Source organism: Hemitrygon akajei, unplaced genomic scaffold, assembly GCF_048418815.1.
Source record: "Hemitrygon akajei unplaced genomic scaffold, sHemAka1.3 Scf000048, whole genome shotgun sequence".
NCBI classification, from domain to species: Eukaryota; Metazoa; Chordata; class Chondrichthyes; order Myliobatiformes; family Dasyatidae; genus Hemitrygon; species Hemitrygon akajei.
In genome coordinates this window covers 6037179-6064866 of record NW_027331934.1, presented here as the reverse complement: position 1 = coordinate 6064866, position 27688 = coordinate 6037179, and the positions used below count along the sequence as shown (strand labels likewise).

The window sequence follows — 27688 nt, the reverse complement described above, 5'->3', positions numbered from 1 at the left end:
ATGGCACACCAGCGTGTTCACACTGGAGAGAGGCCGTTCAGCTGCTCAGTCTGTGGGAAGAGATTCACTCAGTCATCCCACCTGCAAAGTCATCAGCGAGTTCACACTGGGGAGAAGCCGTTCATCTGCTCAGTCTGTGGGAAGAGATTCACTCGGTCATCCACCCTACTGGTACATCAGCGAGTTCACACTGGGGAGAAACCGTTCACCTGTTCAGAATGTGGGAAGAGATTCACTGATTCTTCCACCCTACAGAAGCATCAGCGAGTTCACACTGGGGAGAAGCCGTTCACCTGCTCAGAATGTGGGAAGGGATTCACTCAGTCATCCCACCTACTGGAACACCAGTCAGTTCACACTGGGGAGAAGCCATTCACCTGCACAGAATGTGGGAAGAGATTCAATCAGTCATCCAATCTACAGAGACATCATCGAATTCACACTGGAGAGCGGCCATTCACCTGCTCAGTCTGTGGGAAGAGATTCACTAATCCATCCACCCTTCTGAGTCATCAGCGAGTTCACACTGGAGAGAAGCCATTCACCTGCTCAGAGTGTGGGATGGGATTCACTGACTCTTCCACCCTACAGAGACATCAGCGAGTTCACACTGGGGAGAAGCTGTTCATCTGCTCAGAGTGTGGGAAGGGATTCACTCAGTCATCCAATCTACAGAGACATCATCGAGTTCACACTGGTGAGAGGCCATTCACCTGCTCAGAGTGTGGGAAAGGATTCACTGACTCTTCCACCCTACAGAGTCACCAGCGAGTTCACACTGGGGAGAAGCTTTTCATCTGCTCAGTCTGTGGGAAGGGATTCACTCGGTCATCCACCCTACTGGTACATCAGCGAGTTCACACTGGAGAGAAACCGTTCACCTGCTCAGAATGTGGGAAGAGATTCACTGATTCATCCACCCTACAGAAGCATCAGCGAGTTCACACTGGGGAGAAGCCATTCACCTGCTCAGAATGTGGGAAGGGATTCACTCAGTCATCCCACCTACTGGAACACCAGTCAGTTCACACTGGGGAGAAGCCGTTCACCTGCTCAGAATGTGGGAAGAGATTCGCTCACTCATCCAACCTACATAGTCATCAGCGAATTCACACTGGAGAGAGGCCATTCACCTGCTCAGAGTGTGGGAAGGGATTCACTCGGTCATCTCAACTACTGGCACACCAGCAAGTTCACACTGGGAAGTGGCCTTTCACCTGCTCAGAATGTGGGAAAGGATTCACTGATTCATCCAACCTACAGAGACATCAGCAAGTTCACACTAGGGAGAAGCCGTTCACCTGCTCAGTCGGTGGGAAAGGATTCACTCAGTCATCCCAACTACTGGAACACAAGTCAGTTCATAGTGGGGAGTGACCATTGTTATGAATCCCTAGGTTTTGTTTGATATGGACTGTCATTTTAAGAGAGATTAAGAAGGTGAATCAGTCTGACTTGCAGCTTGTTTACATTGCTCACAGTTTGTTTAGTTTTAACTGAGGACACAGACACTCAGAGTCAGATGGAGACGGATGAAAAATGGAAGAATCGAAACCAGGGAACGAGTGGCCAAGGGTCACTGTTTGGAACTTTCCTTTGCCCACAAGGGTGGGCTAATTATCGATTCACCATACATCGAATGTGTGGCTGTCACCTCATTTAACACATAGGAGTGGATCTGATTTGGGATATCCTATGGAGACCACTTATGTGTTAACCCTTGCCTGGGTGTGGTGTGTTCATTCATTTGAAGATGATACCCCTCATGACAAGTCACTTTCGGTGAAAATTCGTATGTAGATTTGTAAAGATGACGGATAAAATCTACAGCAACTGTTCTCTCATTTTAACACTGTGGAACCTGTAGAACAGACAGACGGACAGACGTACTTTATTTATCCTGAGGGAAATTGAGTTTCGTTACAGCCGCACCAACCAAAAATAGTGTAGAAATATAGCAATATAAAACCATCAATAATTAAATAATAATAAGTTTATCTTTGCAAGTGTAAATAAGTCCAGGACCAGCCTATTGGCTCAGGGTGTCTGACACTCCGAGGGAAGATTAGAAGAGTTTGATGGCCACAGGCAGGAATGACTTCCTGTGATGCTCAGTGTTACATCTCGGTGAAATGAGTCTCTGGCTGAATGTACTCCTGTGCCTAACCAGTACATTATGGAGCGGATGGGAGTCATTGTCCAAGATGGCATGCAACTTGGACAGCATCCTCTTTTCAGACACCACCGCCAGAGAGTGCAGTTACACCCCCAGAACATCACTGGCATAACAAATGAGTTTGTTGATTCTGTTGGTGTCTGCTACCCTCAGCCTGCTGCCCCAGCACACAACAGCAAACATGATAGCACTGGTCACCACAGACTCGTAAACATCCTCAGCATCTTCCGGCAGATGTCAAAGGACCTCAGTATCCTCAGGAAATAGAGATGGCTCTGACCCTTCTTGTAAACAGCCTGAGTGTTCTTTGACCAGTCCAGTTTATTGTCAATTTGTATGCCCAGGTATTTGTAATCTTCCACCATGTCCACACTGACCCCTTGGATGGAAACAGGGGTCACCGGTGCCTTAGCCTTCCTCAGGTCCACCACCAGCTCCTTAGTCTTTTTCACATTAAGCTGCAGATGATTCTGCTCGTACCATGTGACAAAGATTTCCACCATAGCTCTGTACTCAGCCTTATCTCCCTTGCTGTTTGACATAACAGTCTTCTCTCGACATTTACCCTGAATTACAAATATCTCTCTCATCACCTATTTTGTGGATGAACTGAACTTTCATACTTTACCATCTGAAGACTCCAAGTCTTGTTTTCCCCGAGCTCAATAGTTTGGGAGTTATATTTACACACATACATACACATAACACTGTTTAACTTGCCTAAGTTACTATATTATAAGTGGATATAATTAGCATTGTGGTTTTCACATCAAAAACAGACTCCAGTAGTAGTCTATTGCTGCTGGTTCGTTTCTGAAGCGTTACGGTTCATAACAAAATGGGGCCTGCATCTGGGATATGATCAAATTTGAGGATTGATTAATTATCGATTTCATTGGGGAAATCTCTTTTGATTTATTTCTGTGCAGAAAATTTGTTGATCGATGTCAGGAAGCGCCAACCTCTGAGGTATTAGAGGACGCCAGAAGGGTTGAGTTGTTGAGTATTGCTGAAAGGTTACATCTTGCTAAGGTGAAATTGACAATGAGGAGGGCACAGATGCAGAGGATAATAGCTGAACATTATGTTTCTGAGAGTGTGTTTAAAGTGGAGGAGTTGGAGGTGTTTCCTGAAAGTAAACAAGTGAGCTTGAGCTCCAGTACAAGTGAGAAAAATTAAAGATGGAGGCTGCGGAAAGGCAGAGGCAGTTTGAGGCTAGAGAGGCAGAAAAACAGACAGAAAATTGTCTCATAAAGTATAACAAAGGGGAAGGCTCAGCAAGCCTATTCTGCTTTGACAGTTGATGAAGCAGCTGATTATTTATACTGCACCAATCAGCACCACTGGGCTATAAACGTGCAGGAGCAGTGTGTGGTTCACTGCTTTGCTCAAAGACACTCACGCTGCCTTGGCTGAGGCTCGAAATCATGACCTTCAGATCGCTAGTTCAACACCTTAACCAGCTGGTCATGCACCACACATTATGACCTAGTGAAACAGGCTGTGCTCAGAGCTTATGAGTTGGTCCCAGAAGCATACAGGCAAAAGTTTAGACATTTGTAGAAATCTGTGAACCAGACGTATATGGAATTTGCTTATGAGAAATTTGTGTGTATTTCCTGCTGGTGCACATATAAAAATGTAAATGATGATTTTAACAGCTTGAAAGAGTTGGTTTTAATTGAAGAATTCAAAAAGTGCGTGCCTGATGACATAAAGATGTATTTAGATGGAAATGATGCTGCCACTATGCAGGAGTCTGCTAGATTAGCAGAACAGTTTGCTTTAACTCATAAGGTTATGTTTACCCTGAATAAGAGTTTCGAAAAGAGTAGCAGGGATAACCAGGGTAAACCAGAAATTAATGCTGGGATTTGTCAAACTTGTCAAGTTGTGGCTAAACCTAATCAGGTCATCCCAGTGGCCCCACTGCTAACTATTATGTGTACTGCATTCAGATTCCCAGAGGCAATGCCTCTCAGAAATATTAAAGCTAAAAATGTGTCGAAGGCTCTTACCGAGTTTTTTTTTACTTTATTCGATTTGCCTCAAGAAATCCAGTCTGATCGAGGAAGTAATTTTACATCTGGGTTATTCCAGCAGGTAGTTTATGAACTGGGAGCAAAACAAATTACATCATCTACATACCATCCGGAATCACAAGGGGCTTTAGAAAAATTTCACTCTACGCTCAAGACATGAAATGATCAAGACATACTGTGTTGAAAATGGAAACGACTAGGATGAAGGAATACATTTGCTTTTGTTCGCAGTAAGAGAGTCGGTTCAGGAATCATTGGGCTTTACTCCATTTGAACTCGTATTTGGTCGCAGAGTGAGGTGACCTTTGACCTTGTAAAAGGAGCGGTGGATTGCTGGGGATGTACATGTTAACTTGTTAGACTATGTTTTAAAGTTCAAAAATAAACTACACCAATTCTGTAGTCTAGCGAAACAAAACTTAAAGACTTCTCAAAACAAAATGAAGTGTTGATTTGATAAGCAAGGTTGCGAAAGAAAATACCAGGTGGGGGATAAGGTGCTTGCCTTATGTTGACGAATCCACTTCAGGTGAAATTCAATAGACCGTATGAAATAGTCTCTCAATTTAATGATGTGAATTATGTTATTACAACACACGACCGACATAAACTAACACAGCTGGTACACATAAATATGATAAAGCCTTATTTTGACAATCAGGCACCATCTGTGAGTGTTGTTGTCAAAATATATGAATCTGGCAACCCTGAGAATGAAACAATTGACTCGTCTGAGACTTTTCACAAGCCAAACATGGTCCCAGTTAGACTAATGAACTCCGATGTTCCAGAAAACATTGATAACAAGTTGTCTCATCTGCAGCCAAAGCAACAACAACAGCTGAAGGAATTAATTCTGAAGTTTAAAGATTTATTTCCCGATGTTCCCAGGCTAATCACGGTCTCAGTACATGATGCAGATATTGGTCAAGCCAAACCGATTAAACAACACCCATATCGCATGAACGTAGAAAATGTAAATTGGCTGAGCAATTGTTGTAAGTGTGGAAACAGATTCAGTAGGTCTCAGAGGCACTGATTATGGGAAGGTAAATGCAGTAACAAAAACAGATGCCTATCCTATCCCTAGGGCGGATGATTGCATCGATAAGGTTGGAATAGCTAATTTCTTACAAAGATTGATCTGTTGACAGGGTATTGATGTGTTCCATTGACGGACAGAGGTAGAGAAAGTTCTGCATTTGTGACACCATCTGGGTTGTATGAATACAATGTTTTGCCTTTTGGAAAGAAAAATGCTCCAGGAACATTCCAGATAATGATTGATTTTGAAATTCGAGGGTTGGAACACACAGATGCCGATATTGATGACTTAGTCACAGGGAGTGACACTTGGGAAGAGCATATCTCTGCAGTAGAAAAGCTGTTTGACCGGCTTCGCAGGCCAGCCTTACAGTTAACTTGGCTAAGAGTGAATATGGCCATGCCTCTGTGACCTGTCTTGGCTATGTTGTAGGTCAAGGCAAGTTGGCTCCTGTTCAGGCAAAAGTCCAGGCAATTTCTCAAGTTCCTATTCTGACTGCTACGAAGGCTCTTAGAAGATTTCTGGGAATGGATGGATATTATCGTAAGTTCTGTAAGAACTTTGCTGCTATTGCTCTTCCTCTGATTAATCTCCTGAAGAAGGGTGAAAAGTTTGTTTGGACTGAACCTTGTCAGGAGGCATTTGATCGATTGTTATCAGTATTTGAGATTAGGCCCATCAATGTAGTATTCTGAGCAAATTTAATTAGCAGATTGGAGCTGTGGGTGGCGACATAAGTCATGGGTGCACAGAAAGTAAATGACAGGGCAAAAGAGACAACCCTGTGGGTTATGTGTCCTGAGGGTCAGCGAGACAGAGGAGATGGAGCCCACTCTTACCACCTGCCGGCGATCTGACAGGAAGTCCAGGATCCAGCTACACAAGGCAGGGTGAAGGCCGAGGTCTCTGAGCTCCTTGTCGATACTTCATGCCTTTGTATGGCTACTGCTCTGCCCATGACTGCAAGGAACTGCAGAGAACTTTGGAGAGCAGAGAACATCAGAGAAACAAGCCTCCACTCCATGGACTCTCCCTACACTTCCCCTCCCTCGGAAAAGCAGGCTATGTACTCAAAGATCCTCACAACCTGGACATTCTTGCTGCAAACCCGCTGCCACATTGGCAGAGAGATACAAAAGCCTTAAAGGTGTACCTGGTGTACAACCAGGCTGAAGGATGGCTTCCTGTCTGCAGTTATAAGCCAAATGAAAGATAAAATAGACTCGGCCTCACAATGCAACGCGACGTGACCCTGCACCATATGTCTATCTGCACTGCACTTTCTCTGCAGCCATAATGCTTTGTTACAGTTATTTTTTTGTTGTATATGAGCTCAATAAACTGTGTAATGTATCGATCTGTGTGGATGGTACATCAGGCAAGATTTTCACTGTAGCTCAGTACGTTATGAGAATAAACAAATTCCCCACTTTAATTGTGTGGAAATATTAGACAGACTGAGCTTCTGCTCCGGAACCACAGAAGGAAACTGACTTGTTGTCATTTCTGTGGAAAGCAAATATATGGAAGATGCTTCAATCTCACATTACGATCTGCAGTAAATGGAATCAGGTGACCGGTGGTGGGTCTCCCATATTAATATCAGAATCAAGTTTAATAGCACCGGAATATGCCATGAAATTCGTTGTCTCTGCGGTAGCAGTAGAACCTAATTCTTAACAAAAGATTTTAACAATTGTGATTTAAAATAAGTATATATATAGTACAAAAATAGAAAAAAAATGTAATAAACTATTCTAATTGTGTGGAACTATTTGATCCGGATCTCACTGCGTTGTCTGAAGGGGACAAAGGTGAAGCTACACGGACACGTAGAGCAGTGACCCGCAAATGCTGCAGATCTGCAGAAAAACGTGAACAGGAAACGGGATCAGGTGACGGGTGGAGGGACTCCGACCTGAACCGATGACTCTGCTCCTCTCCCCTCACACACTGCCCGACCCATCCGCCGCATTCCCCACATTATTCCATATTTACACCAGATACATGTCTACTTTTCCACACCATATCTACCCCGATCCCTTTCCCTCCACCCCCAGGTCACAGAGTCACGGGCTCGATTCCCATTCTCTTTTTCAGAGACTGGGATCCCTGATTCAACCGGTAAAGATGCTTTGCATTTCGATGTGTTCACCTCTCAGTCCTCGACTCTCTAAATGACATTTAGAGTTATCACATTTGATCTTTCTTCAGGTTATGACCCCACCGCTCCAGGGATCAGTCAGGTGAATCTTCATTGCACTCTCTATAACAAATACTCTCTAACCTCTTTGTTCATCCTCTATGGAATTAATTTCCATCTTCTGCAGCCCCGTGTTGCCCCCACCACTCACCTCCCACCCTTGTCACTATTTTCACCTTCCACCTCCCCCCTCACCTGGATCCACCTCTCACTCCCAAGCTCTTGCCCCATCCCCACCCCTCACCTCTTTTCTCTGACTATTTCCCGTCCACTCTCAGTCCAGAGGGAGGGTCTCGGCGCGAAATGTTGACGGTCCATTTCCCTCCACAGATGCTGTCCGACCCACTGAGTTCCTCCGGCAGTTTGTTCTTTGGTCTGTATAACCCGTGTTAATATGGGGAGCGGGATTTTACACCATATTGCAGGGCTAGGGTTAATGGACTTTTCGGTGAGACAAAAACATTAATCACGGAATCCAGTGTTGTGAGATGTAAAGTCCCCTGTTATGTGTCCGGCTGTGCCGTGTTAGTGGAATGGGCAGCGTGGTGTTTGTCTCGATTCGGGTCACAACACCAGAATTGCCAGCGGGGTCCACACACATTGTATTAGTCAACAGAAAACCTCTCGTCCCTGCATTCTTTGTCTCCTGGTAAACTCAACACCCTGACAGTATGGACCATAGATACCCCTTCCTCTCAGAGTCAGGGAATCACTCAGACAGCTGATCGCTGAGAGGAATTATATTTATTGGTCATTAAAGTTCGCCCAGATTCGTTTGGACGGATTTGATGTGGAGTTCGGGGTGTCACAGTGAAAGGGCCGGACGGCCGAACTCTCTCCGTTGTCCAAACATCCTTCCAGGTGAGGCGACACTTCACCTGTGAATCTTCCGGGGTCGCCCATTGTGTCCGCTGCTCCCGATGCGGTCGCCTCTACACTGGTGACACCGGCTCCTCCGCAGTTGTGTCGGGTAGGAATGTTTTATAACGGGTGTCGATATTTTTCTACCCTTTTGTGCGGGATTGGTGGGTTTTGGGGGTTAATGATCGGGATGCCGTCCTTTTTGATGCGGGGGTTGTGGAGGGAGTTTCATTTTTTTTCTCTCTGAACGACTTTCATGCTTTCTTTGTTTCGTGCTTCTCTGGAGAAGAAAAAAACTCAGCGTTATTTATGAATACCTGCTTTGGTAATAAATTAACCTTTGAACTATCCACTCCGAGCGGGACTTCCCGATGTCCAAACATTTCAATTCCGATTCCCATTCCCGTTCTGACGTGTCATCCCATCCCTTGCCAAGTTGAGGCCACCCTCAGGGTGCAGGATCAGCAACTTATATTCCGTCTGGGTGCCCCCACCCAACCTGATGGCATGAATATCGATTTCCCCCTCCGGTGAACAAATTTACCTCACACCCCTCCCTCCCACTCCCTCTCATCCTCTCTGTCTTTGTACGTCCTCTCACCTGCTTATCACTTCATTCTGGGTCCACTGCTCCATCCCTTTCTCAATATATTGAAGTGTACCTGTGAGTGTCGATACTCAAAATATCCTCACACGTCAGGTGTTACATGGTTCGAACTTTGTACATCCTGTTCAGTGTTTAAATATATAAAAAGTTAAAGAAGCTTGAATCTTTACATAAATTATTATCGCAATATACGAATAGAAAATATTGTATTGTGGAAGTGGCAAATGTTAATGGGAGGAGGTCAACCATTTGGGAGGTTTGGAAATGCATTTCATCTCGTTCATTGCCTCACTAAATTACTCTTTTTCCTGTCAACACAAAGAGAAAAAGAGCCTCTTTTCAATCAACTACAGTTGGTGGAGCGAGGCCAAGGAGTTAATCAGCTACTAATGATATGAAATGACGTAAAACTAGCTTGTAGCCTAGAATTTTTTTTTTCCATTTGGCTTCCAAAACAAAACTAAATTTATCCAGGTGTAGAAGAGGATTTTGGATGATTACCTTGAATATTTCATCAAAATCAGGCCGAAGATGAGCGAGCAGTGAATTTTTGTTTCATTATTTTCGACTCTTAAACATAGGTTTCGATGCTCATTCCGTGCTTAATATAGCTCCTTCCTGGTATCCAATGGTACAAATTGGAAAGCGGAAAAATGCTCGCATTTGTGTACAGGTATTCCCCAGCTTCCTTGGATAACGGGTCGAGTGAGAAGGAATTTCACAAGTACCTAAATTAAAAACAGTCACAGCTCCAGGATTTCACCAAAAACGATCAAATATCCTAATGTTATTAGTGGTATTTTTCCCCACCAGCCAACAACCCCGCTTCCGTAAAATTCCCTCTATTTAATATCCGGGGTTGTTAAATTCCGTGCTTGTTTATTTTGACTTTTTTACAGAGGTGTCGGCGCGGCGCTCCGGTGAGCTTTGCTAGCACTGCACCCCTGAATGTATGAGACAGTACAGTGTTAAATGCAAAATCCTGAACAGTGTCGATGATCAGAGGGATCTTAGACTCCAAGTTCATCGCTCCCTGAAAGAGACTGCACAGATTGATCGGGTGGTTAAGAAGACAAATGGCACGGTTGTCTTTATTAGTTGAAGCACTGAGTTCAAAAGTCATGAAGTTGTGTTGCAGCTTTGTAAAACTAGATAGACCACATCTGGAGTGTTTCATACAGTTCTGGTCGCTCCCATTCTCGGAAGGATGTCGGGGCTTTGGAGAGGGCGCAGAAGAGGTTTACCAGGACACTGCCTGGATTAGAGAGCATGAGCTATAACGGGAGGCTGGACAAACTTGTGTTGTTTTCTCCAGAGCGGCGCAGGCTGGGGTGAGACTTGGTGGACGTTTATAAGATTACGAGAGGAATATATAGAGTGGACAGAGGGTATGTTTTTTCCTGGGGGTTTGAAATGTCTGACACATTTAAGGTGAGAGGAGATGTGAGGCGCATCTGTTTATTTCCACAGAATGCTGGGAAGCTGGAGTCTATGCCTGGGGTGTTATACCCCACCGGTCACGTGATCCCATTTGCCCCTCCCATTTAACCGCAGATGTAACAATCTCTTTGTGCATGTTCACAATCTCCAGGTGGGTGGTCACGCATCCTCCATGTTGTGTTGGGAAATCTGATGTTGGCCACTGAGTCCCGTTAACTTCCCCCGAACTCGCCTCGCTTCCTGAGGCTCCTCATATTTGTCCTGGAGCTTTATGGCGGTTGTGTCTTCTCCCGGACTGGGGTGGGTGAGAAAGGAGAACGTCCCAGATTGTGGGGATCTTTGATTTCACTGACTGCTTTACCGAGGGACTGGGAAGTCTCGGGGGGAAGATGGTTTCTGTGATGTGCTGATCTGGATCCAAAGGTCTTACCAGTTCCTCGCAGTCACGGGCAGAGTAGTTACCATGCAAAGCATGAAGTGTCCGGATGCGAAACTTTCTACGGTGTGTTGATAAAAATTTTGGTGAGGGTCAAAGTATATCTGGCAAAGTTCTTGTTATTTTTGCTAATTCTGTCATTTTAGAATCTTTTATACAATAGTATGTACTATTCATTCAGTACCTATGTGTTGCTGGAGGACCATCAGTGATTGTCCTTGATCCCTTCTCCCACCTGGTTCCATCTGCTCATCTTGTTCAACCTCTGTCCAGTCTCCTCACACCACCCAACCCCGCTTCAGTGATATACATCAACCATCTGGGTCATCCTCAGTCCACCTTGTATCCCACCTCCTCAATGTTATATATCAGCAAACTTTCTTCCAACCCTTGTCTTCATTGTGAAGTGTTCTTTTGTACCTTTGGCCTCGCTGAGTCATTTCCAGAATCGGTTATTGTTAGCTGGAATGCCAGAGGGTCATCAGGTCCCAGTTGTGTTGTGCATTGGTGTGGAGGTGCTAGTTTATGAACAGTGACGGGCTGACACACTGCAGCATTTTACTGGCAGCAAAGAGTACTGGGAGAGTTGGTGCTTGGGCTCTAATCCTGTGATTGGCATTCCAGGCAAATGAAACTGCTGGTGTTTTGGCTTTGACTTTGGTTTGAGCTTCTACAGAAGGGGCTGGATGCTCGTCCTGCAATGAAGCAGAAATTTCGAGCAGCTGGACATTGTTTGTGGTGAAATCCTAGATTGCACTACCCAGTGTAAGATGTGGGGACGATGTGTCAGACTCTCGGGGTCGGTGAGTGGCAGGTTCAGCTGTGTGAGTCTGTGAGGTTGTGTCCTGGGAGATCACGGTTTTTGATCCAGGTAAAGTGGACCCGGGATTGAGCTGCTTGGGCTTGTGAGGTGTTGATCGAGTATTTCTGGTCTGGGATCAGATGTTTGTTTCTGGAGTTCCTTTGGAAGCAATGACTCCCTATCTGAGGAGAGCATGAGTTCCCATTCCATCCCTCACAGGGAGAGGCTGTGAGTAAATGGGCTGTTCCGTGTTTACAACAGTAGAAATAGACCCTGAGTTTGGTGTTCAAACTGTGTTTGGAAATCCCCCCCCCCCCCTCACTGTCACACAGTGGAAATCAGGCAGCTGTGCTAAAGATCTGCACTAAAAACTGAAAATATTTGAAGTCATTCTGATGAAATGTTATTAATTGAATTGTATTGTAAGCTGTTCCTTACTTGCTGAGTGTTTCTGGTAATTCCAGTTTCTTTTTATTTCTTGGTTTATATTTCATGAAATGGACCTGTTTTAACCTGGAAATGAAATTGGCTGTGATAGTTTGTAGGCCTCCGTTAGAGTCTCTGCAAGGCTCCCCTCTCCACGCCACCGATGTTGTCCAAGGGAATGCCATTAGGACCCATACAGCTTGGCACCGGTGTCGTCACTCAAGGACACACAGGCAACCTCTGCCAAGGCTCGAACTAGCAACCTTCAGATCTCTAGACAAAAGCCTTAACCACTTGGCCACGTGCCAACACATGTGATAGTAGAACAGTAAAGAAAGCACAACGTTTCCCTTTAAATTATCCTGGTACCAATTTGTCCGTTATTCCTGGAAATGTGTTCAGTAGAGTTGTTGCTAACAAGCTTTACATAAATAATCTCAGGAATGATCGGTGTTATGCATGAGGAGCATTTGATGGTTCTGGACCTGTGCTCGATGGAGTTCAGAGGGACGGTGGGGGTGGTGGAGGATGTATGGTTAAGTAAACCTACCAAATGCAGAAAAGCCTGGATACAGTCGACATGGAGAGGATGTTTCCATTAGACTGAGAGTCTGTGATCTGACAGAGTCTCAGAATAAAGATGCTTCCCCTTAAAACTCAGATGAAAAAAAAAATTTGGCCAAAAGATGTCTGATCTGTGGAATTTGTTGCCACAGAGGTTGGCTGAGGCTGCGATTTGGGTATATTTATGACAGAGATTAATATATTCATGATTGCTAAGTAGCTTCAGGGTTACAGGAGGAAGACAGGAATATGGTGTTGGAATAAAAATCAGCCGTGGTTGAGTGGTGGGTTGAGTAGATCGAATCATCTAATTCTGTTCCTGTGTCTTATGTCTTACCGTGACTGAATGATGGCTCCTTCTTATCCCATATCATTCTGTGACATGTGAGGGACAATAAAAGATTGTTCACTGAGATCATTAAATCTGCCTTCAACGTTTAAATTTCAGTGAGTTTTGTTCTTAGTAACATTAAGCAGAAATGTTTAGTTCTCCTTTTCATTATTAATGTGCTTCATTGTCTCTCTGGTTAAAGTTAGACCTGTGGTGAGAGATTTATTTGAAGAAATACCCCAACTGGAGGCAAACCACGACTGAAGACGAGGGAACAGCAAAAGTGAACCAGCACGAGGACTGAGAGCTTCAACTGGAGAGAACCCATCTGACTCAGAGATTCCAGTGATTCAGTCGGGAGAAAGTTTGGTGAGTCTCATTTACTCAAACACTGGTCCTTTAGACATTACATACCTGTACAAAGGAAGGTAGGAAATAGTTGGAGTGAGACCGAATGTGCCCAGAAGTACCAGTTATGCCTCTGTCAGACCCAGTTGCAATCACTCCAGGTCTGGTAATGTGCTTCCAGCAGCCCAGCCCTTTGAAACCACTCCCATTCCCTCACAGTGGTTACTCAGTTCAAGATCTTGCATCCTCTGATGTAGCTTTTGGTCAGTTCTGAGTGGGGAGAGGGAAAGAGAGGGGAGTATTTATGCTGACTGTCTTTCAAAAACAGTATTTGTTTGAACTTGCTGCAAACTCTCTACCCATACCCTGTACTTTCTCAAGTACATAGATGACAAGTAGCAATGGGCGTAACCCCAGAAAACGTCATTAAGCACGGGACTTGAGTCCAAGAAACAGCCTCTCACCATCACCCTGTGCCTCCTACCACCCAGCCATTCCCAGACTCTGGGACTCTGTAACAAACTCAATGTTAACAGGAAGATTAGTCAGTGATTAAGATGAAGAGAGACTTGTGGCCTCCTGAAAGACACGTGAGCTGAACTGTCTGATCCTGTGGACCACATCCACCCTCTTTGACAACGTAATTTACCCCTTGCCCATCCACCCAGGTCATGTTGCATCTGATAACCCACAGTACCCCAACCACCCTCCGTCCTGCCAGTGCCCCCACACCCTTCTAACCATTCACCCTACACCAACACATAGAAGGCCCCCTTCACCCATGTCCACCCTCCCAGCTTGGGGAACCAGAGCAAACTGATCACACGATCCTGACTCAGTGCAAAACTAAAACCAGGGATGAAAGACTGGAGAGCCCAGAGCCTCCAGCTGTCCGGCTCGGTCCCGGCCCTTTCCCACTGTAACCGGCCCTTGATTTACACAAACCCGAGATCAACACCCTCCTCACCGCCATCTGAACAGGAGAAACACCCGTATCAGCTGGGGTGACCTGCAGTTTGTCCCCGTATGTGTAAAAACTCCCCGCTGTCAGATATGGAGACCAGAATCGTATGCGGTAAAACCATATAACAATTACAGCATGGAAACGGGCCATCTTGGCCCTTCTAGCCGGTGCTGAACGCTTACTCTCACCTAATCCCACTTACCTGCACTCTGCCCATAACCCTCCATTCCTTTCCTGTACATATACCTATCCAATTTTTTTTAAATGACAAAATCGAACCTGTCTCTACCACTTCCACTGGAAGCTCGTTCCACACAGTTACCACTCTCTGAGTAAAGAAGTTACCCCTCGTGTTACCCCCTAAACTTTTGCCCCTTAACTCTCAACACATGTCCTCTTGTTTGAATCTCCCCTACTCTCAATGGAAAAAGCCTATCCATGTCAACTCTGTCTATCCCGTCATAATTTTAAATACCTCTATCAAGTCCTCCCTGAACCTTCTACAGTCCAAATAATGAAGACCTAACTTGTTCAACCTTTCTCTGTAACTTGGGTGCTGAAACCCAGGTAACATTCTGGTAAATCTCCTCTGTACTCTATTGACATCTTTCCTATAATTCAGTAACCAGAACTGTATACAATACTCCAAATCTGGCCTCGCTAATGTCTTCTACAATTTTAACATCACATCCCAACTCCAATAATCAATGCTCTGATTTATAAAGGCCAGCATACCAAAAGCTTTCTTCACCACATGAGATTCCACCTTCAGGGAAATATGCACCATTATTCCTAGATTTCCTCACACTGTCTACAAGCTTTCTCTATTTGTGAACTAACCTCTTCTCTCCTAGTCTCTTCAATTTGATTCCCACCCCCACAACCATTCTAGTTTAAAGTCTCCCCAGTAGCCTTCACAGATCTCCCCATCAGGATATTGGTCCCCTTGGGTTTCAAGTGCAACCCGTCCTTTTTGTACAGGTCACTCCTGCCCCAAAAGAGGTCCCAATGATCCAGAAACTTGAATCCCTGCCCCTGCTCCAATCCCTCAGCCACACACTTATCCTCCACCTCATTCCATTACTACTGTCACTGCCGCGTGGCACAGGCAGTAATCCCGAGATTACTACCTTTGCGGACCTTCTTCTCAACTCCCTTCCTAACTCCCCATATTCTCCTTTCAGGACCTCTTCCCTTTTCCTACCTATGTCATTGGTACCTATATGTACCACGACCTCTAGCTCCTCAGCCTCCCACTTGAGGATATCATGGACGTGATCAGAAACATCCATGGCACCAGGGAGGCAAACTACCATCCGGGTCTCCTGACTGCGTACACAGAATCGCCTATCTGACTCCCTAACTATTGAGTCCCCTATTGCTACTGCCTTCTTCTTCCTTTCCCTACCCTTCTGAGCTTCAGGGCCGGACTCTGTGCCGGAGGCACGGCCGCTGTTGCTTCCCCCAGGTAGGCTGTCTTCCCCCCCCAACAGTATTCAAACAGGTGTACTTATTGTCAAGGGGTACAGCCACTGGGGTACTCTCTAGTACCTGACTCTTCCCCTTCCCCCTCCTAACCATGACCCATCTGTCTGCCTCCCATGGCCCTGGTGTGACCACCTGCCTGTAACTCCTCTCCATCAACTCCTCGCTCTCCCTGACCAGACGAAGGTCATCGAGCTGCATCTCCAGTTCCCTGGCTCAGTCCCTCAGGAGCTGCAGCTCGGCGCACCTGGTGCAGATGTGAACATCCGGGAGGCTAGGAGACTCCGGGACCTCCCACATCCGACACCGAGAACAGCAAGCTGCCCTCACACTCATAATTCCCAGCATGGAACCGTAAACCCACGGTGGATTTGTCCGATGACTTGTGAACATATGTGATTAATGACCCTGCAACTGGGGACTGAATAATTAGTTCATCTAACAATTCAAATCATATACACCAATCTCCTTGCCTTTCTCACTCACCCCTAGCTACTTACCCCATTTCCCTCACCACACCCTCCTCACAGTTCCTCTTCCTCATAGGGCCTTCTACTTCAGCCCTCCCTTCTTGCTCCCTCTCAATCATCCTTGCTTCGTCCCCACCTCTCCCCTCCCCCTTCCCTCTTCTCTATCCACCTGTTACACTGCTACTCAACCAGTCTCCCACTCTCTTTCACCCCTTTCCTCACGCTCTGCTTCTCTATCACCACTCTCTCTACTCTATTAACAAATCGTACTCCCCTCTCGTCTCTCTTCATCTCTTCACTCTCTCATGCCTCTCTTCATTTCTCTCACACTCTCTCCCGTTCTCCCCTTCTATCCCCTCTGTTTCTCTTACTCTTCCATTCTCTCTTCCATCCCTCAATCGCTGTCCCTACCCCTATCACCCACCATCTCACTCGCCATCTCAGTCACCCTCTACCTTCCCATCTCCTCCTCTCTCACGCACCTTCTCACCTCACTCAATCTCATCTCTCTCAATCACTCACCTCCACCACTCTGCAACCTCCTCCATTTCCAGCTCTCTCCCTCTCTATCTATCTCTCTCCCTACATCCCACACTCCCCCTCTCTCAAACACTCTCCCTGCTGGCTCCCGTATCCCACATTGTCTTCCCCTCTTTTCTCTCCCCCTAAATCTACCACTCACCCCTCGCGTTCTCCCTCTTCGCTCCCTGTCAGTCCCACTCCTCCTCCCTGTCACACCCTGCGCTCTCCACCCCATCCCATACAGTGGTATGCAAATGGCTGGGCACCACTGGTCAAACTTCCTGTTACTGTGAATAGTTAAGTGAGTAGAAGGTGAACTGGTCTCCAAAAGTCATAAAATTAAAGACAAAACATTCTTTTCAACATTTTAAGCAAGATTAGTGTATTATTAAAAACACAAAATGCTGGCAGAACACAGATGCCAGACAGCATCTATGGGAGGAGGTAGTGACAATGTTTCGGGCTGAAACCCTTCATCAGGAGTTTAGTGTATTATTTCTGTTTTGTACAATTTTAGAGTGGGGAAAAAAAGGAAAGGAGCACCAAGGAAAAGTCTGGGCACCCCAAGAGATTTGAGCTCTCAGTTAAATTTTACCAAGGTCTCAGACCTGAATTAGCTTGTTAGGACAATGGCTTGTTCACAGTCATCGTTAGGACAGGCCAGGTTATGCAAATCGCAAAGCTTTATAAATACCCTGACTCCACAAACCTTGTCCCAACAATCAGCAGCCATGGGCTACTCTAAGCGGCTGCCTAGCACTCTGAAAGTTAAAGTAATGGATGCCCACAAAGCAGGAGAAGGCTATAAGAAGATAGCAAAGCGTTTTCAGATAGCCGGTTCCTCAGTTCGTAATGTAATTAAGAAATGGCAGTTAACTGGAACGGTGGAGGTCAAGTTGATGTCTGGAAGGCCAAGAAAACTTTCCAAGAGAACTGATCGTAGGATTGCTAGAAAGGCAAACCAAAACCCCCATTTGACTGTAAAAAGACCTTCAGGAAGATTTAGCAGCCTCTGGAGTGGTGGTGCACTGTTCTACTGTGCAGCAACACCTGCACAAACATGACCTTCATGTAAGAGTCATCAGAAGAAAACCTTTCCTGCGTCCTCACCACAAAATTCAGCATCAGAGGTTTTTCTGACATTGAGGGAGAGGTTGTTTTCTTGACACCAGACAGATGTTGTTCAGAGCTCAGACAGAGTCAGCACCAAATGCTTGAGCATGGTGCGATGAATGTGTTGAGCTGTGGAAATCACGATGCAAGAAGCATCATAGGAAAACCAGATGAGCCCAGGGCATGGAATTGTGATATCGTAGGCATTACTGGGAATTGGTTGCACCCAACAGTCTGAGGGATGTAGGGGAACAAATTTGTAGAGAGTTCACAGACTACACCAAGAACCAATAGTTGATATAGTAAGTGATTTTAACTTTCCATATATTGACTGGGACTCCCATACTGTAAAAGGACTAGATGAGGTCGAGTTTGTCAAATGAGCCTTAATCAGTACGTAAAACATCCGGCGTAGAAGTGTGCAATAAGCTGTTGGGAAACGATCCAGGGCTGGTGACAGAAATTAGTGTATGGGAACACTTCATATCTAGTGATCCTAATGCCATGAGATTCCAAGAAAATATGGAAAAACAGAGGCCTGGACCTCTCTTGAGATTTTAAATTGGAGAAATATCAATTTTATGGTATTTGCAAGGATTTGACAGGTGTGGACTGGGACAGGCTGTTTTCTGGCAAAGGAGTACTTGGTGAGTGGGAGTTTTTCAGAAGTGAAATTTTGAGGGTGTAGAGTTTGTATGTGCCTACCAAAATAAAAGGTGAAAGGTAACTGGTGCAGGGAACCTTTGTTTTCAAGAGATATCGAGGCCCTGGATATTTTGTTCCTCTAAATTCTTCAGGCTGTTGGGTGCTACCAAGACACATTAATGACTACAATATTATATTTCCACACCCTGAGCTCATCTGACTTTCTTTAGTTGTCCTCTCCTGGTTTCTAAAAGCTTATTTGTCCTCTCTTTGGCTTTTTTGTTGGTTTTGGGTTCTCATTTCAGCCACGGTTGAGTCCTCCTGCCTTTCCAAGGCTTCCACTTCGTTGGGATGTAGTGATCACTCAGGTCCCGAGTTGCTCCCAGAAACTCCATCCATTGCTGCTCCATCGTCACTCCTACCAGATTCCCCTTCCAGTCAGGTTTGGCCAGCTTCTCTGTCACAGAAACGTGGAGAAGGTCAGAACAGAAACATGCCCACTCTGGACAAACAGAATGGTGACCTATACGGGACTCAAAATAGATGGGGGAGGTTTTAAATAGTTGTTTTGCATCCGTATTTGCTCAGGAGATGGACACAGAGTCGATAGAAGTGAGACAAATCAGCATCAACTTCATGGACCCTGTACAGATTACAGAGGTGGAGGTGTTTGCTGTCTTAAGGCAAATTATCATGGATCAATCCCCAGGGCCTGACAAGTTGTTCCCCAGGACCCTGCGGAAGACAAGTGCAGAAATTGTGGGGGCCCAAGCACAGATATTTAAATCATCCTTAGTGACAGGTGAGATACTGGAGGATTGGAGGACAGCCAAGGTTGTTCTGCTGTTCAAGAAAGGCTCTAAGGATAAATGAGAAAACTTTATGTTAGTGAGCTTGACATCAGTAGTGGGAAAGTTATTAGAACATATGTGCAGGAACCGGATATGTAAATATTTGGATAGATGTGGACAGATTAAGGATAGACAGCATGGTTTTGTGCATGGTAGGTCATGTCTAGCCAATCTTATAGAGTCTCTGGAGAAAGCTATCAGGAAAGTGGATGAAGGCAAGGCAGCTGATGTTTTCTACATGGGCCCACACTTGACAAAGTCACATATGGGAGGTTGGTTCAGTCACTCAGCATTCAAGATGAGACAGTCAATTGGATGAGGCAATGGTTTTGGGAAAGGTACACTGCAACCGGAGTTTCTCCGGTTAGCGGACGATTTCCCTCCGTGCCTCTCTGGCGTCGTGGGGGTACGCTGCAACCGGAGTTTCTCCGGTTAGCGGACGATTTCCCTCCGTGCCTCTCTGGTGTCGTGGGGGTACGCTGCAACCGGAGTTTCTCCGGTTAGCGGACGATTTCCCTCCGTGCCTCTCTGGCGTCGTGGGGGTACGCTGCAACCGGAGTTTCTCCGGTTAGCGGACGATTTCCCTCCGTGCCTCTCTGGCGTCGTGGGGGTACGCTGCAACCGGAGTTTCTCCGGTTAGCGGACGATTTCCCTCCGTGCCTCTCTGGCGTCGTGGGGGTACGCTGCAACCGGAGTTTCTCCGGTTAGCGGACGATTTCCCTCCGTGCCTCTCTGGCGTCGTGGGGGTACGCTGCAACCGGAGTTTCTCCGGTTAGCGGACGATTTCCCTCCGTGCCTCTCTGGCGTCGTGGGGGTACGCTGCAACCGGAGTTTCTCCGGTTAGCGGACGATTTCCCTCCGTGCCTCTCTGGCGTCGTGGGGGTACGCTGCAACCGGAGTTTCTCCGGTTAGCGGACGATTTCCCTCCAAGCCTCTCTGGCGTCGTGGGCAACCGCGTACGAGGCAAGTTACAGCAGAGGTTCCAAAGAAATCAGCAGCCCGTAACCCGGCATGGATGGAAAGTGTGCAGGGGAGCCGGCTGGATTCAAATTCAGGTTCATCCTGAAGTCCGGCACTGTTACCACCAGCCAGATCCGGAGATTTTTTTCCAATATTTTTATTGATTGTGTGTATATATATAAACTATCAAAAATGATAAAATGGTACCAAATACCGTATATTAGAAACACACTTATAATCATGAATACCCTATATTCATGTAAATTGACTTAAATCATAATATTGAAATCTTCTAATTTTATCATTATACAAAAAAAATCTAATCCGCTACCAACAAAAAGCTGCTTGGTAAAAAAAAGAAAAAAAAAGAAAAACGTCCTTATCATTATAAAGAAATAGATGATAATATTAGCCAACATCTGTACAAAACAACAAATCAAATGCTTTGAAAATAATTCAAAAATGGTCCCCATTATGTTTGAAAGTCTTTGATTCAGAAATTGAACACCAAATCTTTTCGAAATTTAAGCATGACGTAACATCACGTAGCCACTGATCAGGTATGTCCAAAATCATATCTTGCCCTCCAACAATACCAAATAAGGCAGTCAAAGGATTAGGCTTAAAATTAACTTTAAAAAGTGCAGAAAAGCTTTGAAATACTTCCTTTCAGTACTTTTGAAGACTCGGCCATATCCGAAACATAAGAATCAATGAAGCTAATCCATAGTTGCATCTGTCACAATAGGGAGACATATCCAAATAAAAACGAGAGAGCTTATCCTTAGTCATATGGGCCCTATGGACTACTTTAAATTGTGGGAGGGAATGGCAGGCATATAACGATGAAGTATTAACCAATTTATAAATTTCATTCCAGGTTCCTCAGAGATTGAAGTCTGCAAATCTTGTTCCCAGAGATTTTTAATTTTGTCTAAAGGAACATTTCTCATTCTCAACAGCATGCCATAAATATTGGATATTGAACCATTCTGAAAAGGTTTCAGATTAAAAATTACATCTAATAAATTCTTATCTGGACTTTTTGGAAATGTATGCAATTGAGACTGCAGAAATTCCCTAATTTGCAGTTAAAAAAAAAAGTTTTTTGGTAAGCTATATTTAGCTGACAATTGCTCAAGCGAAAAGATTTCCTCCAACTAACAAATCCTGGAAGCATTTAATACCCAGTCTATCCCATTCTTTAAAAACTACATCGATCAAAAAGGTTTAAAAAATAGCTAGAAAAAATAGGACTTGATAGAGAATGTCTCATTAAAACAAAATATTTTCTAAATTGTATCCAAATCCTCAAAGTATGTTTAACTACCAAACTGTCAGTTAGTTTACTTAAAGATAAAGGAAGTGAAGATCCAAGAAGAGAAATAATAGAGAATTTATGAACAGAATTAGCTATAGAAACCCAAGCAGGACAGTCCTCATGATTAATATAGTATGACCAAAATGTGAGGTTTCCATATATTGCCTGCCCAGTAATAAAACATAAAATTTGGTAAAGCTAAACCTCCATTCTTTCTTGCTTTTTGAAAATGAAATTTATTTAGTCGAGAAAGTTTATGTTTCCATATATAGGAAGATAGGGTAGAGTCAAGAGAATCAAAAAAGGATTGAGGAATAAAGACGGGTAAGGCCTGAAAAAGGTATATAAATTTAGGTAAGATTCATTTTAATAGAATTGATTTGGCCAATCAACGATAATGAAAGAGGCAATCATTTTGAAAGTGTCCGTTTAATGTAACCCGATAGAGTGAAAAAACTTCCTTTAAATAGTAGCTTATAAATCTTAGTAATTATTACACCAAAATAGGTTAATTGATTTCTTACAGTTTTAAAAGGAAGGTTAGTATGAATGGGTACCAAATTATTCAAAGGAAGAAGTTCAGTCTTATGTAAATTTAGATTATATCCTAAAAATTGGCTGAAACAAGAAAGTAAAGAAAGCACAGAGGTTTCGACCTTAGAAATATAAAGTAGTAGGTCATCGGCATAGAACAAAACTTTGTGAATAATACCTCTCCTTAATATCCCAGCGATACAGTGAGATTCTCTAAAGGCAATAGCTAAGTGTTCTAAGGCCAGATCAAAGATCAAAGGACTCAAAGGACAACCTCAAAGGACCAGACTGGATTTATTAAAGATCAATATTCTCATTTCACTATTTGTTGTTTATTAAATGTCATTTATTCTCCTTCTAAAGAGACATTGGAATGTGTGACATCCTTAGGTACTGAGAAGGCCTTTGATTGGGTTGAATGGAATTATCTATTTAAAACATCAGAAAATTTAATTTTGGGCCTGATTTTATTCAATGGTTTAAATTCCTTTATTTATATCCTTCTGCTCGGGTTTTAACTAATCTCAGAATTACAAACCATTTATCTCCAATGTGGAACTAAACAAGGTTAGGAGATATTTACATGGCATTAAGTCTATGGCACTTTAAATTAATAGTACATAAAAGAAAATCCCAGCTGTATGTCAACAAAAAAGCTACTTGCATGAGAGTGTTTCAGTTACTGTGGGGCTAGGCACCCATGCCGCTCAGGGGGAACGGGGAATATTACCAATGGAGAGAGTCAAACTGAGCCAAGTAACAGACTGGAGATGGCAGAAATGCCCCATACTTATAGCGCATCAGAGAGTTTGATGGTCATTCCAGATACCAACACTTTGCCCAGTTAGAAGGTGATTTCTCTCTCCAACTTGGGTTGAACCACACTGTAACAGTGTGATATCAGATCACACGTTGGCAACTCAAGTGAGCTCATCTGAAATGTTGTCCTTCACCCACTGATGAATTTTTAAATCTTTTCAGGTTAAAAATGACAAGGAATTTGTCAATGGAAATTCAAACACAGCACACCAGTTTTGCTGTCTCGCTCTAGATATTTAAGAAGTGGAGCGAGGGATTCACTCGATCATCCTTCCTGCTCAGACTGTGGAGAGGGATTCACTCGGTCATCTGACCAACTGGCACGCCCATCATTTTACACAAGGGAGAGGCCATTCACCTGCTCAGACAGTGGGAGTGCATTCACTCGGTCATCTCATCTGAAGGTTTATCAGCAAGTTCACACTGGGCAAGGCCATTCACCTGTTCTGTGAGTGAGAAGGGGTTCAGTCGGTCTTCCCACCTGTGGACACACCAGTCAGATCACACTGGGCAAAGGTTGCTCATCTGCTGAATTTGTGGGAAAGTATTCACTCGGTCATCTGATCTAATGGCTCACCTGCGAGTTCACACTGGGGAGAAGCCGTTCACCTGCTCGGACTGTGGGAAGAGATTCACTCGGTCATCCCATCTGAAGGTACATCAGTTAGTTCACACTGGGGAGAGGCCATTCACCTGCTCAGACTGTGGGAAAGGATTCACTCGGTCATCTGATCTAATGGCTCACCAGCGAGTTCACACTGGGGAGAGGCCATTCACCTGCTCAGACTGTGGGAAAGGATTCACTCGGTCATCTGATCTAATGGCTCACCAGCGAGTTCACACTGGAGAGAGGCCATTCACCTGCTCAGACTGTGGGAAGGGATTCACTCGGTCATCCCATCTGAAGGTACATCAGTTAGTTCACACTGGGGAGAGGCCATTCACCTGCTCAGACTGTGGGAAAGGATTCACTCGGTCATCCCAACTGAAGGTACATCAGTTAGTTCACACTGGGGAGAAGCCATTCACCTGCTCAGTCTGTGGGAAGGGATTCACTGATCCATCCAAACTACAGAGACATCAGCGAGTTCACACTGGGGAGAAGCCGTTCACCTGCTCAGACTGTGGGAAGGGATTCACTCAGTCATGTAAACTGAAGTTACATCAGCGAGTTCACGCTGGGGAGAGGCCATTCAGCTGCTCAGTCTGTGGGAAGGGATTCACTCAGTCATCTGACCTACTGGTACATCAGCGAGTTCACACTGGAGAGAGGCCATTCACCTGCTACGAATGTGGGAAGGGATTCACTCGGTCATTTGAACTGAAGGTACATCAGAGAGTTCACACTGGAGAGAGGCCATTCACCTGCTCAGACTGTGGGAAGAGATTCACTCTGTCATCTACCCTACTGGTACACCAGCGAGTTCACACTGGGGAGAAGCCATTCACCTGCTCAGAATGTGGGAAGGGATTCACTCGGTCGTTTGAACTGAAGGTACATCAGAGAGTTCACACTGGAGAGAGGCCATTCACCTGCTCAGACTGTGGGAAGGGATTCACTCGGTCATCCCATCTGAAGGTACATCAGTTAGTTCACACTGGGCAGAAGCCATTCACCTGCTCAGACTGTGGGAAGGGATTCACTCGGTCATGTAAACTGAAGTTACATCAGCGAGTTCACGCTGGGGAGAGGCCATTCAGCTGCTCAGAATGTGGGAAGGGATTCACTCGGTCATTTGAACTGAAGGTACATCAGAGAGTTCACACTGGAGAGAGGCCATTCACCTGCTCAGAATGTGGGAAGGGATTCACTCGGTCATTTGAACTGAAGGTACATCAGAGAGTTCACACTGGAGAGAGGCCATTCACCTGCTCAGAATGTGGGAAGGGATTCACTCGGTCATCTGACCTACTGGTACATCAGCGAGTTCACACTGGGGAGAGGCCATTCACCTGCTCAGAATGTGGGAAGGGATTCACTCGGCCATTTGAACTGAAGGTACATCAGAGAGTTCACACTGGAGAGAGGCCATTCACCTGCTCAGAATGTGGGAAGGGATTCACTCGGTCATCTGACCTACTGGTACATCAGCGAGTTCACACTGGGGAGAGGCCATTCACCTGCTCAGAATGTGGGAAAGGATTCACTCTGTCATCTACCCTACTGGTACATCAGCGAGTTCACACAAGGGAGTGGCCATTCACCTGCTCAGAATGTGGGAAGGGATTCATTCGGTCATCTGACCTACTGGGACACCAGTCAGTTCACACTGGGTAGAGGCTGATCACCTACTTAGACTCTGGGAGGAGATTCTCTCAGTCATCTCAACTTTATGTGCATCATTGAGTTCACACTGGGGAGGGGCCGTTCACCTGCTGTGAATGTGGGGAAGGATTCACTCAGTAATCTAACCTTGTGACACAGTACTGGATTCACACTGGGGAGAAACTTTAAATAAGCTGCATGCTGGATATTTGTCCATCACCATTGCTGAATGCAATTTCAAGAGTGACTCATAAATTATTGCTGCTGATCACCACACCCAGTTCTGCACCCTGGTCACTGGGCATGGGAGGAGTTTCTTCTGCTGCACATTCACATTTAATGGGACTGGAGTTTAATATTCTGGATCTGAGAGAAGTAAGTCAGTTCTATTTTAAACTCTGTCTCCAGTACTTGGTGAATTTATAACACACCTAGCGTACAGTAGAGTGTCAACTCAGGCCGGCTGGATCCTGCCAGTGGTTCTGTTCCAGGACAGTCCTTTTCATTTTTTCAATTTTATTATTGATTTCCAGTAAAAAAATACAAATCAGTGGAGAGGTTTAGCAAACAGATAATACAAAAGACATAAACAGCAATAAAGAAAAGTATATATTGTCAAAGTCAGATAGGTTTAATGTTATGCTGTTATATATACAGTGTAATCAAAAAAACACAACTCTTAACAAATCGTTAAAAAATTGGAAAATGTTATTTATATGCAGGAAAAAAACAGTAAACTAAATAAGAAAAGAGATTGGGCAGTCCAATTGAGGATAGAATTAGAAGAAAAACAAACAGTAAAGGCACCCTTCCAGTCACCTCCAAACCTTCACAGATAAGGATTTTCCCTAAAGAGAATAAAGAAAAAATAAATTAAATGATATGAAAATATTGAATAAAGGGTCACCAGACTTGCTCAAAATTAAAAGATGTATCAAACGTCCAGCTTCTAATTTTCTCCAAGCTTAGATATGACATAATGGAGGTGAGCCAATAGAAAACAGTAGAGGATTAGATTCTTTCCAATATAACAAGATAGTACTCCTAGTCAGTAAAGTTGAAAAGGCAGAATTTGCCTTTTCATGTTGAGCAGAAGCAGATACTCTCCCTATTTCCTCTGGAATAATCCCAAAAATTGCCGTAAGAGAAATTGGGTTGAACATCCACATCTATAACTTTAGATAATATTATAAACACATCTCTTAGAGCAGCTACTTCTACGTTATATCTGTCACAAATAGTGCTTATATTAGGAAATATATGCGCCAATTTATCTTTAGACATATTGGCCCTAAGTACTATCTTAAACTGAATAGAGAGTCAACTCAGGCCTGCTGGACCCTGCCAGTGATTCTGTCCCACGACAGTCCTTTTAAATCCTCCCCTGTTGTTCACCTCTTGTTCCCCCTGTGGGACGGGTTCCAAACAGTCACCACTCTGTGGGTGAAAAGGTTCCCCTTGAATTTTCTCCAGACTGAAGAAGTTGTGCTGACTGCAGTTCTGTCTGAGATGTTCTTTGCCCCTGAAATCTCTGAGCTGAGGAAGAATGACATTTGGATTTACTCTCCTTATTCATGGCTCATTTCCACATTATGGGTCATTTTCCCTGCTTCTAAAGGGTTGTTAGAAAACACCACTGTCCTCTAAAGACTGAAAGCAGAATGCGAAAACATTGGTTGGATGTTCAAAGGAGCAGGGTCAGAAACCAGAGGTGAGTCTGCACAGGGCAGAGTTTGGGGCTCTGGACGATGGTCGAGGTAAGAACGTATGATGAGGAGAAGGAAATCAGCAGCGGGGTGTGGCAATGAATGACAGAGTAGCAACATTTGGAAGCTGATTTACAGAGAAAATCATTTGTTTGTCTGACTAATGACACAAACAATACCTGTGGTGAGGTGCTCCACTGGTCAGGGAACGTGTGTGTTCAGAATTGTTATATCTATCGAGGGATTTGCTTGTTTATCCTGTAATATTATATCCGGATGGTTATTATGGATTGTCCTATCTGTAATAATGTATCAATTATCATATAAATTGTGAGATTTTGACTAAGTGGATCAGGCTGGAATTTATTGTACCTTAATTAGGTTAACATGGTCATTCATCCGTTTGTATTTTAAAGCAAGATTTTGGTGAATGATATTTGCCACTTGATTGCAGCTATATAATTAATCAGATTGAGTTCAACTGTCGCAGGATCCTGGAATGTGTTGGATTGTGTCTGGTATCTCTTAGCATTTTCTGCATTGATTGCCTTGTTTGTATTGTATGTATTTGTGATTTTCTTCCCCTTTTGCTAACCACCTTGTCCTGTATTTCTGCAAGGAACCCCTCTGTTTCTGGGAAGAGGTCTCCAACTCTCAGTCCAGGTGCTCGGTGCTTCCTTGTCAACATCTATTCTGCTCAGATCATTGGGATGTCTCCCATGGAAGGTCATTCTCATTCCACTGGTTAATG

General features: G+C 44.5%; 1 protein-coding gene across 1 annotated transcript; it reads left to right on the top strand.

Moving 5' to 3' along the window:
- LOC140720896 (uncharacterized) lies at window positions 1-27688 on the top strand. The gene is made up of 3 exons (XM_073035742.1): window positions 1-1302; window positions 23501-24544; window positions 24713-27688. Exons 1-3 carry the CDS (start codon window positions 1-3, stop codon window positions 25241-25243), a joined length of 2877 nt encoding a protein of 958 aa, XP_072891843.1. The 3' UTR covers window positions 25244-27688.